This window comes from Ovis aries, chromosome 14 (genome assembly GCF_016772045.2).
Source record: "Ovis aries strain OAR_USU_Benz2616 breed Rambouillet chromosome 14, ARS-UI_Ramb_v3.0, whole genome shotgun sequence".
NCBI classification, from domain to species: domain Eukaryota; kingdom Metazoa; phylum Chordata; class Mammalia; order Artiodactyla; family Bovidae; genus Ovis; species Ovis aries.
The window spans coordinates 59,757,537-59,770,262 of NC_056067.1; the positions used below are offsets into that span (position 1 = coordinate 59,757,537).

At 44.2% G+C, this 12,726-nt stretch overlaps 1 protein-coding gene across 1 annotated transcript; it reads right to left on the reverse strand.

The window, feature by feature from the left end:
• Nucleotides 1–214: 214 nt before the first annotated feature.
• LOC105605861 (zinc finger protein 347-like) lies at nucleotides 215–12,592 on the reverse strand. Its single transcript, XM_060398967.1, has 3 exons — nucleotides 12,547–12,592; nucleotides 6,133–6,259; nucleotides 215–3,067 (listed from the first exon to the last, which is right to left on the reverse strand). Exons 2-3 carry the CDS (start codon nucleotides 6,204–6,206, stop codon nucleotides 2,107–2,109), a joined length of 1,035 nt encoding a protein of 344 aa, XP_060254950.1. The 5' UTR covers nucleotides 6,207–6,259; nucleotides 12,547–12,592; the 3' UTR covers nucleotides 215–2,106.
• Between the last annotated feature and the right edge of the window lie 134 nt (nucleotides 12,593–12,726).

Genomic DNA, 12,726 nt, shown 5'->3' on the forward strand with positions numbered 1-12,726 from the left:
TGGCCATCTCGAGTCAGAATGCCGGTCCAAAAGAGAACCTGGAATACCATGAGGTGGAGCACCTCCTCATTTGACTTGGGGCTCCTCTGCTCTGACCCAGCCAAGTCACCAGTCCAGCAACTCAAGGGGGGCTAGTGTGGGTGGAATCTAGCTGGGGCCTCTAGAAATGCTGCACAAACCAGTACTTGAGAAACCAAGCACCACACTTGGAGGGTTGGAGAACTCAGGTTTATTATGCTGCTGGGCCCAGAGGAGTTAACACTCCAAGCTCTGAGCCCTGAACAAGGGGGTTAGAGTTTTTCTACACGGACAGGCATGATTAAGCGGGTTTGCAGGGGCTAGGGTGATTGCAAAGAGCAGGACAAGGGTGAATGGGATAAGCTCCAGTTACTAGTATTGTGAGTCCCCACTTTCTGAGACCTACATGATTTAGACTTTGCAAGAAGCAAGCTGAGTTACAGAGGCAAAAGGAGAAGGAGGTAAAATTTTAACTTTTTCTCTTCAGTTTCTTTCCTGTATGAACTGCCTAATGGTCAGTTAAGGCTGAACATGAAATAGAAGCTTTGCCACATTCATTTCATTTGTATGCTTTCTATACAGTATGAATACTCTGATGAATTATAAGGCCTGAACTCTAACTAAAGTCTTCGCCACACTCATTAAATTTGTACTATTTCTCACAGTTATTCCATTTGTAACATTTTTTTCTACTGTGAATTATCTGATGCTTCCTATGATGGTCATTTCAAGCACCAGCCATACGTCCCATTTTTATGCTTTCTCTCCTGGATGAACTGCCTGATGGTGAGTTAAGGCTGACTGTGCACTAAAACCTTTGTCACAATTCTTACATTTGTAAGGTTTTGATAACTTATCATGAATAGTGTGGGATTTGTGATCTCTGAAGATTAGCTTTGGGACCAGGGACCAGGTTTGATCAATCAAGAGCTTTTGTGTAGCAGAGTTCTATTAAAGTGAAAAAGGGACAGAGAAAGCTTCTGACATAGACATCAGAAGGGGGATGGAGAGTGGCCCCCACTGCTAGTTTTAGCAAGCTGTGTTATGTCGGTTAGAAAGTCATTCATCAGATAAGAGAGACACCTCAAGGCTGAGGGAGTTTCAGCAGGCCCCTCTCCCATAATATGCATCTTTGAGATAGGAGGGCAAGAGGTGTGTCATCCCCCAGCCATAAAACAACTGATACGAATACTGTTTTGTTGAGCTATCATCAGCCCATGGTTTGATGATAGTCTTAGAAGGAATCATTTTGAAGAAAGGCCAATTCCAAAGCAAATACATAGTTTCATTAACATAGCTTAAGAAAAACATTTCCATAAGAAAAATGCTCAAGGTTTAGCTTGAGGTTAGAGAAAAGTTAAGTTCAGGTGGAACCAGGTGTCATCATAGCAACACAGAATTTTAAGAGACACTTGCAGCCTATTTCCTCTTTTGGAGACCCCTGACCTTCCTGCATGTTACCCTCTCAGTTTCTCTCCAGAATGAATTCTTCGATGAACTGCAAAGGATGCAGTTTGTCTAAAGGCCTTTCCACACACAACACACTTATATGGTTTCTCTCCAGTATGAATTCTTCGATGAACTGCAAGGCTTGCACTGAAACTAAAGGCCTTGCCACATACATCACATTTATATGGTTTCTCTCCAGTATGAATATTCCGATGAGATTTAAGTCTTCCATTTACACTAAAGGCCTTTCCACATACGTCACACTTATATGGTTTCTCTCTGGTATGTAGTTTCTGATGAGATGTAAGGCTTCCATTTACAATAAAGGCCTTGCCACATACGTCACATTTATATGGTTTCTCTCCAGTATGAACCCTCTGATGAATTGCAAGATGTGTGCTTCGAGTATAGCCACGGCCACATACTTCACATTTATATGGTTTCTCTCCAGTATGAAGGATCTCATGAAGTGCATGGCTTTCTTTGCGAGTAAAGGCCTTTCCACACATACCACATTTATATGGTTTCTCTCCAGTATGAGTTCTCTGATGAACTGCAAAGTTACCCTGGAACTGAATATTTTGCCACATAAATTACATTTACATGCTTTCTCACCTGTATGAACTGCCTGATGTATATTTAAGGATGACAGCGTAAAAAAACGTTTGTCACAGCTATTACATTTGTAAGATTTCTCTTTAGTATGAATTCTCCGATGAGTTCCAAGATGTCTCTTTCCAGTAAAGCCACGACCACATACATCACATTTATAAGAATTCTCTCCAGTATGAATTCTCTGATGAATTCCAAGCTTTGACTTTCGAGTATAGCCACAGCCACATACATCACATTTATATGGTTTCCCTCTCCAGCATGAAGGGTCTGATGAAGTGCGTGGCTTTTTTTGTAAGTAAAGGCCTTTCCACACACATCACATGTATATGGCTTCTCTCCAATATGATTTCTCTGATGAACTGCAAGGCTCACATTATCATTAAGGGCCTTGCCACACACATCACCTTTATATGGTTTTCTTCCTGTATGGATTCTTTGATATCTAGTGAGTTCTGAGTCCTGAAGAAACATTATATCACACTCATTACATTTGTAAGATTTTTTCTTGTGTGATTCCTGGTGTGGTGCCAGTTCCGAGGGATGCATAACAGCACTCTCTTGTTTATGAGAATTGCCTTTATGGACACTACGAGTTCTCTGAGGTGGCAAACCTGAGGTACTACTGTTGATATTCGTCACAACCTGACTACATTCAGAAACTGTCCCTTCAGACTGAAGCATCTGCAATTCATCATGAAAGCTTGATCTGTGCATTTCAACAGGCTTATCTCCTACATCATTTCTACTCTGATGATCTCTTCCACCAGTGAGGTTTCTGTTATGGGATACAGACATTCCTTTGCCATTTCTTTCAGCAGCTGTCCACAGACTCTCAAAACCATGCACAGTTTCCTGTATCTTCCTGAGGAAAAAATCTTTGGTTTCATAGGTTTCAGCTCTTCCAAACATCACTCTTTGCAAAATTTCTCCTTTTCCACTGTTTGCTTTTGCTTGTAATTTCTTGGTCATATGTATATGAGACAAACTACAAGATATAAAGAACCATAGGTAGCCTATTAATTACAGTTCATAAATAAATTCTTTCATGTTGAGCACATGATATTATATCAAAAGTCATATCCATCCTGAACAGAATTATTAATCTTCCCAATGATGAACTTAAAAATATAAGGAACACTAAAGGAATAGAATTCTTTAAAAAAAAAACAAAACAAAACAAAAAAACAGGAATCACATAGAATTCAAATTAATTTTAGGGTAGCCAAGTTTCAAAGACAGAATCAGGAAAACATTCACTTTATGCAAACTCATGTCAGGTCTCAAAGAAAAAGGTATTTTCCCACCATGACCTCAAAGCTCATTCTACTTGGTAGTAAATACACTTCTGTCTCATAATTGAGGAGAAAAAACAGTAAAAATCCATGGACAGGGAGATTGGAGGGCTATAGTCCATGAGATCACAAAGAGTCAGACTGGACTGAGTAAGCAAGGATCAGAGAGGAAACACAGTGTGATGGTAAATAATCCAAAAGAAGTATTCTAATATACTGTGTAATGAAAATAAAGAATTTGTTAAAACTGTCTCCCTGCCCCCCCACATCATAGGGCTTATGAGATCTTAGTTTCCTGACCATGGATTAAACCCAAAATCACTGCATTGAAAGTGCTGCATCCTATCCACTGGAATGTCAGGTAATTCCCTAATTATATATATAAAAAAAGAAAGAACACTTTTCTAAATACCTTCTATAAATCTATCAGTAGATAGACATACAGGCATTTTATAACTAGAAGTGTTTCATGTCAGTTATACTGTGTAAAACATAAAGACTGTCATCTTTAAATAACAAAGAATTAATAAATGAAACGTTCTCTGCTTAAATAAAGGCCATTCAATATTGCAATTGCCATTCTATACAGTAACCTTAATTTACTCAGTTCATTGGCTCCAAGATACATGTAAAGGAACAAGTTTTGGGGCCTCCCTGTGGCTCAGAGGTAAAGAATCTGCCTGCTGATGCAGGGCACACACCCGATCCAGGAAGCTCCCACATGCTTCGGAGCAACTAAGCCTGTGGGCCCCAGGTGAAGATCCTGTACTCTCAAGTTCGGGATTCACAACTACTGAGCACACTCATAGAGCCCACATACCACAAAAAGAGAAACCATTGGCATGAGGAGCCCGCACATACAACTAGAGAGTAGCCCTTATAACTTATGCCAAAGCTGAAATTCCAATACTTTGGCTACCTGATGCAAACAACCGACTCACTGGAAAAGACCCTGATGCTGGGAAAGATTGAAGGTAGGAGGAGAAGGGGACAACAGAGGCTCAGCTGGTGAAGAATCCTCCTGCAATTTGGAAGTCTGGGTCTGATTCCTGGGTTGGGAAGATCCCATGGAGAAGGGAAAGGCGACTCACTCCAGTATTCTGGCCTGGAGAATTCCATGGACTCGCAAGGAGTCCAACACTTGAGTGACTTTCACTTTCATTTTATGGTAGGAGAGAGAAGGATTCAGCCTCTCATCCAGCAAATCAGATTCTTATCCTTTCTCAATGAGTGAGAATCACAAACATTCAGTAACTTCTAAGGGTACAGCCCTCTTTAATTTAAGGTTCCAATTCTCACACCATCCAGTGAAGACGTCCCATGTATTAGCTAACTAGTAGAAAGGTGAATCTTTGAATTAGGGAATAAAAACTTCATCAACCTTAACCTCTTTCTTCTTACAGAGTGGCATTTTGTCTCACAAATACTGCTCACAGGGCCAATTAAAGTTTTGTAGAAGTTGTCACTTTCGTCTCAGGTTCAAAGATTTGTTAAAAAAAATAAGCCACTCATTCTGTAGAAATAAATAACACAAATTCTTATTATAGAATTATCTAGCTAACTTTCAATACGCTAACAATAAAAGCAAAGAGAAGTAGAAACAGCAGAAGATACGTCACCAAATTGGGTTCTGACCAACATCCAGACTCAAAAAGCGCTGGGAAGTCCCGCGGTACAGCACAACTGAAGACCAAGTGAAGAAAAGATCCCAGGCAGCCTGTTACAGTCATGGGTGAGACTTCAAAGATTGCAGTTTTGGGTTCCCATTTATAATCCCAGGATGCCAACTGATATCATCAGGAACCTGTGAGCAAATAGCAGCTCTGGTTGCATATTAATGCTATTTATTTGTCTTACAAAACTTACAATATTGCTAAGCCTGTGGCTGAGTAGGCCAGGGCCCCCCAAGGGCTCGACAATCTCAATATTTGTCCCCTATCTTATCTCTAGTGCTGTACGACTTGCACTCACAGCAGGCAGTCAGGGCACTCACAGTCAGGGCAGTGTCCAGCCAGGTTAGAAGCAAGCTCAGAGGCCTGCTTTAGAGAGGACCTAGACCCCTGTGCCTCCTGCATTGCCAGGTGTAGAATCCCACCTCTTTTGTCAGCCAAGAAGTGATGGACACTACAGACGGACAGAAAAATATTCACAAATTAATTTACTATCGGCATCCTTCTGAATGCACAGGAAGCAGTATAACATACAGTATAATATACAGTATAATACACAGATACCTGGGCTTCCCCAGGGCTCAAAGGTAAAGTATCCACTTGCCATGCAGGAGCTGTGGGTTCTATCCCCGTGTGGGGAAGATTCCCTGGAAGAGGGCATGGCAACTCACTCCAGCATTCTTGCTGGGAGAATCTCATGGACAGAGGAGCGTGGAGGGCTACGGTCCACTGAGTCACAAAGAGGCACGACTGTACCAACTGAGCACACAGGTATCCATGTATCTAGTTCCTTTCCAAGAACTACTGAACCAAGAACACAGGGGTAGAAAATAGGGAATTGGTTATTTCAAAGATCGAAATCAGCTTTATAAATACTCAAGCTGTGGAAAACTGTGTATCATACAGTGGGCAGATTACCTGAAGAAAGGACAAGCTTAAACTTCTGATGCCAATCACAAAATTTTTGAAGTCTGAATCAACAGGGCTATGAACTCAGTCAAGCAAAACAAGGGCTCCCAAGAGACACAGAGGGAAAATGCAGAGATACCCCAAACCACATTCCAACTTCACAGGGAAGTGATCCTCACCCACAGACAGCAGGTTCCTGTAGGCCTCCACCATCACGTCCCAGTACAAGGCCCTCTGAGCAGGGTCCAGGCATTCCCACTCCTCTGGAGTGAACTTGATGTCCACATCCTTGATGGTCAACTGTGTCTGAAATGAAAGCACATTTCACTAACAGGCGCTGAGGAGGATTCTTATTTTCACATGAAATGAGAAAAGGTGAGAGGGATAAGGATCAATTCAGGTAATGTAATATTCTGGTAGATCCATTAAAAGCTATTCGGAACAAACTGTGGGTCTCTAATTTCCAGATTGTTTTATAAGACTATGACATCTTCCAATCAATATAAATTTGTCACTTGTGTGGACAACACATGAAGAATATACAAATAAAATTCAATCAGTGAGTTGTCTATGCAGAATTGTCACACTCTACACACTAAGTGATATTCACTATCTCGATGAGTTATAGCAAGACTGGTGTCTTCAGACAACAAAGTCCACAGTGGCTTTAAAAGAACACACACTGTGATGGGGATGATTATGACATCATCACACTGATGACAGGTGTATCAACACTTCCTACACACTAAGCATTACTGTAAAGACTTTACACGGATGAACTTATCATCAACATAACAGCACATCACAGAAAGATCTGTGTCCATCTTACTGTGGAGAAAACTTTATCATTCTAAGGAATTGCTCAGATCAAACAGTTAAGAAATGAGACAACAGCACCTGAGGTCAGGTGGTTGGGAGAGACAACTGAACCTAAGGAATCAATGAGTTAAGTACCAGAGAAGGAAAGTGCATCCACAGAGAGTTTTCTGAGAATACCTGAAACCAGTTCAAGAAAGCTGAAGAGCAATGAAGGTGTAGAAGCCCAGATCTTTTGTCAGCCAAGAAATGATGGACATTATAGACAGAGAGAAAAATATTCACAAATTAATTTACTATTTACCTCCTTCTGAATGCCAAGGAAGAGTATAATATACAGTATAATATGTAGGTATCGGGCTTCCCCGGAGGCTTGGCAGTAAAAAATCTGCCTGCAATGAAGGTGACATGGGGCTGATATCTGCATGGGGAAGATCCCCCTGAGGAGGGCACAGCAATCCACTCCTATATTCTTGCCTGGAGAATTTCAGGGACAGAGGAGCTTGAAGGGCTATGGTCTACTGGGTCACAAAGAGGCAGACATGACTATCAGATAAATGGTTACTATATAGGGTCACCCCCTCTCCCCACCAATCCACACAAGGTCATTAATCTTACCACTATTTCCATCACTCATGTGCTGAGGTAGAAAAAACTTAAGGCCATGGAAAACACTTAAGATACAATTTCAACTGCTACAAAGCATAAAACGTATTTATGAGATGATGTTTTGTAATAAAACCATGGAATTACAGATCCATGCACTCACACATGCACACATAAACACACAACTAGTTGAAACAAGGAAGAGTTGTCTTTACTCTTTTCTTTCAATCAAAATTTACTGAGAGTGAACTCTGGGCCCCAAAGTGGGAATATAGCAGTGAACGTGATGGAGCTTACCATCTAGCAGCCAGCTGGCCAATTACATCCATAATTTTAATATCACTGTTGTTACACGTGCTCTGAAACAGGCCTGGTGCCTGTTTTTTTAACAGAAAGTTTTGACCTACATCGATAAATCAGAGAAGGTATCCGTGAGGAAGAAACACTTGGATTGGCAAGGTGGGAAGTGGAAGATACAACCAGGGAGTACAGCCTGAGTGCTGGCTCTGAGGCAGGAAGATATTTAGTGAACAGAAAGCCAATCAGTCTGACTGGGACACAGGGCAAAAAGAGGGGTGATGCCAGGTAGAGGCTGCTTTCTACAAGGTTTTGGATTTAGGACTTTATTCCAAAAGTACCTGGAAGTCACTGAAGAATCTGCAGGAGGTAAATCAGAGGTTTAGATTTGTTTTTCAGAGCTCACTCTGCTGTGTGTGGAGGTGGTTGTTGTTTAGATAATCAGTCATGTCAGACTCTTTGTGACCTCATGGTAGCCCACCATGCTCCTCTGTTCATGGGATTTTCAGGCAAGAATACTGGAGTGGGTGGCCATTCCCTTCTCCAGAAAGATGCCTTTTGACACATTCAGGGATGATACTCTTGTCTTCTTTTATTTATGTGTATTTCAGCATCTTTGGGACATTAAAAAGGAATCAATTACACTTCAGTAATTTGTCAGCATTCTCTGTCTTTTTTAAAGCTAATTGATTTTGGTTTTGCTGGGTCTTTGTTGCTGTGAGCACGCTTTCTGTACATACGGCTGCAATGCCCGGACATCTCATTGCAGTGGCTTCTCTTATTTTTGAGCACATGCTCTAGAGTGTGCGGGCTTCAGGAGTTATGGCTCCCAGGCTCTAGAGCACAGGCTCAGCAGTTGCGGCGCATGGTCTTAGTTGCTCTGAGGCATCTTCCTGGACCTGGGATGGAACCCGTGCGCCCTACATTGGCAGGCACATTCTAGCCACTGTACCACCAGGGAAGTCCTCAACATTATCTTATACTAGCTCAAAAAAAAAAAAAAAAAAAAAACAGAAAATAATATACAGATTTAAAAAATAATATGACTGGCACCTGATCCGGTAAGATCCCACATGCTGAGGGGCAACTAAGCCCATGAGCCTCAATTTCTGAGCAAGAGCTGTAGAGCCCAGCAGGTGAAATTACTGAGGCCAGCATGCTCTACAGTCTGGGTTGCAAGATAAGAAAAGCCACCGTAATGAGAGACTCATACACTGCAACTAAAAAGTGGCCACCACACACCAGAACTAGATAAAAGCCACTGCTGCAATGAAGATCAGTAGAGCCAATATGTATTTTTAAAATATATCTAAAAAAATAGTAATGTAAGGGATGTAGTTATTAACAAAATCCAATGTTTATCTTTTTACTCCATGACCAAATATTGCGTGAAGATTAGGAAAGTTGGGGGAACTCCCCGTCAGTTCACTGGTTAAGATCCCACACTTCCACCACTGGGTTTCAGGTTTAATGCCTCCTCAGGGAACTAAGACCCTACATCATATGGCCAAAAAAGAAGAAAAAATAATTAGCAAACTATATTTCATAGTTTAAAGTAGACGCTATAATGAAACACTCTCTAGACCTGTTCAAGAAGGTCCTCATTTAGTTTTAAATGTCCTAAAAAATTCAGATCTGATTTCCCGTTATTGGCCTCTTTTCCAGATTTTAGCAGGTACTGTGCATGTTAATACCTTACATCTAGTGTGCAGCTTCCTTATCCCTGGTTGACAGAGGGCAGACAGGGAATCGAGATGGGCCCTAAGCAATCCCTGCTGCCCAACAGCACTGAAACCCCATCTCCAACCTGTGGGTGAGAAGCCCTGCCCAGGACGCCACCCAGGAGAGCCTCTTCACAAGGGTCAGGTCACCGGGTCATGGGGAGACGGGATCTAAGTGGAGACGACAGGCCCTGAGGGAAGGCCCCGGGTGAGTGTGCATGTACAGGACTCAGACAGGACACTTCAGAGTCAGACACAATTAGCGAGTCCAGAGAAGGGCATTTCAGGAAGGACAGACTAGAATCCACTGAGAATATGACCTTACCTGAGAAAGAGCCATGCCTGACTCCTATTCTTTCCTCTTCCTCCTCTTCTGGGCTTCCTCAAGTAACACGAGTCTTCATGGGGTATCAAGAAGGTGGAAAACATGCTATTTAATGTTTAGAGTCAACAAATCCTCTTCCTGAGCCCCAACCACACACACACAGGGAAGCCCCCACCATGGGTAACAGACAGTCCTCTGTGCCCACTGTCTCAGGAGGGCCTCAGGACAGGCAACTTCCGCACAGAGACCAACACGGGACTTTCCCACACTTTCCCTCGGATCACACTCCCCTCCTGGTGAGGCATCATGCACACAGCAGCAGGGGCCACCTCTGATGACCCCATGATGCCCTTCAGGTCACACAGCAGGCCCTGGTCCAGCCCCACTGAGAGCAGAGCGCCTCCCCTCTCCCAGGGTGTGGTCTGAGTTTCAGAAGTGGAGGCTAAGAGCCCTGGTGCTCAATGCAGGATCCAGATCGGAATCATCTGTGGCTCTGTGCACATTCCTGGGGCGAGGACCCACACGAGAACCTGAGGAGCGCGTCTGATGTGGGAGGTGCGTGTCTGATGGGGGAGAACCGACTAAAGAAAGGGTTATGTATACATATACCATACACCCTGTGACACGTGTACACCATGAAATATTTATCACAAACCACTAAGCAACACATCCATCACGTCCAAAGTCCCATGTTCTGTATGTGGTGACAACACTGACAATGTACTCTGACGAATTCCCAGCATGCAGTAACAGAACAGGATTAACTATGGTCAGTGTGCTGCACACACCTCCCCAGGATGCACTCATTTCACAACTCAAAGTCTGTACCCTTTGACCAACATCTCCCCATCTTCCCCACCTCCTAGCCCCAGAGAACCACCATCCTACCTAATGAGTTTCATTTTTTTTACATTCTATATAATGGAAGGACGTATAATACCAGTCTTTCCCTGTCTGTCTTAATTCACTTACCATGATATTCTCTACATTCATCCAAGTTGTCCCAAGTGAGGCAAAGCTCCATAATTGCTTATAAGAAAGTCGCTATTGAACGAACAAATCTTTATCCCAAGCTATAAAAATAATTAAATGTAAAGAAAGCAGAAAGCCAAAAGTAAAACCATCACAAAGAACATCTTTAAAGTTCCTTGAAAAGGCATCATGTAGTAAGAGTCTTGCCGCATTTCTTCTCTCGCATAACCTCTACTCCTCACCAGGAATAGGGAAGGGGGGTGACCCACACCTGCGACCTCAACCAGCTCTACATATGCATGCTCTTTTAATACAAATAATTACAAAATACACATGCCTCACAGACAGAAGTTTTGCAATTCTCCGTCTTATCTGTAGAATTGAAAGAAGCAAGACAATAATTCTTACCCAACTGACTCAGCACTCTTCCGGATCTAGTCCCCACCGTCACCTGCACTCTAGCTGTTTCCACTCCATTTGGTTGATCTGTTTCCCTACTTCTTTCTACATGTCCGTTTCTCTGCTCTCCTGCTGTGTCTGTCCTCTCTACTTTTTCCCTGGCTCCTATCCCGCCTCTCTGCCATCTGTTCACCTTCAAGTTGCTTTCTCTCAACCTCCCTGGTGATCCTCAATCTCCCAGTATTTCTGCCTTTCTTCCTCCATCTCTGCCCGCCCTTCCTGCCAACTCTCTGGCACTTCCAAGTGGCTATGCTTCCTTTCAGCTCGCTTTTTTTCCTCAGCTCCTCCAATCTCTAGGAGTCCCCTTTCTCTCCCACCAGGATATTGTTGGTCTGTAAGCCAAGGTCCCAACTCTTGTATCCCCTTTGCGCGCTGTCTGTGCCTCTCCACTGTCGCCCTCTTTGGGACCCCTGATTTACACCCTCTCCCTTGAAGGGGGCGGCAGAGGATGAAATGGTGAGATACCATCCCTGGACTCAACGGATATGGATTTGAGAAAACTGGGAGATACAGGGGTCGCAAAGAGTCGGAATGAACAACCACACCTCCCTGTGTTGCTCACCCTTAACTCTCCGGAGACCCTGCTTTGCTCTGAATTTCTCTCCTTTCCGCACCCGCTCCCTTCAAGGCTCATTCTCTTTCATGAAGCTGTCTCTTCCAAGTTCCTCACAATCCTCTTCACTGCCATCGCTCGTCCCACAGGCTTTTCTCAATTTTCCATTTCCCTAGGAGTCGCTGTCTCTGCTTCTGATCCCGCCTTCCGCCCACTATTTACAGGGTAGGAGACTGAATAAGAAAGGCCCTCCCGCAAGAGCCAAATTCCAGCGGGTGCTATTTGGGGCCAAAGAACCATGGGCGTCACGTGGCTGGCTCAGGTCACCTTCCCCACCAGGGATCAGGGGAAAGGTCACTGAAGGGCAGAAGGACCGGCCTGAGGAGACGTGAGGACAGAGCGCTGGGAGGGAGGGGGTCTCAGCGCGGGGAGGGCTCCCCAGAATCCCAGGACCGGGGAGAGAACGCGGCCTCTCCGGGAGCGGGGCGGCCGGCGAGGCCTCCAGGGCCCGAGGAGAGGCTGAAGAACGTGGAGCGAATAAACCACCTCGCCTAATAGAATTGTATGTGGTGCAGAAAGGGCAGAAGGGTCCGTGAGGTCAGTAAACGGTTTTAAGCCAGAAAAAGTGCGAAACGCAGGGTTTCAGTGTTCCAAAAGCAGGAACGGGCTTCAATGAGACTTTAAACCGAAAGGCAGGCGCCCCTTCACCGCTTAAGGAGACGTCTGAATTTGCTGGGGGTGGTGGGGCGGGAGCGGGGATTTAGAGTCAGTAGCGACCCTCAGACCCGGGGTACAAAGAAAAGGAGACCGCGAGAGGCAGGTTTGACTCCAGACAGAAACTCACGCTTCGCTGGGACCTCCACTCGCAGCTCTCCGCTTCCGCGTGGGTCACGTTACGCGCATGCGCAGACAAATAGCTGACCGGCCTGCAGGCGGGTCCGGGCCGTCAGGGGGTTGGTGGTGGGGAGAAGCCGGACCAGCATAGGGCCTTTGAAAGGTGAGGCGGAGCCTCGCGGCGCGGCGG

Excerpts from the sequence above, each read along its gene's own strand:
- LOC105605861 (XM_060398967.1), bottom strand. The coding sequence starts at position 6,206 with ATGCCTGGACCCTGCTCAGAGGGCCTTGTACTGGGACGTGATGGTGGA. Across the intron at positions 3,068-6,132 it reads CAGGAACCTGCTGTCTGTGG|TTTGTCTCATATACATATGA; the intron begins GTGAGGATCACT and ends TATATCTTGTAG.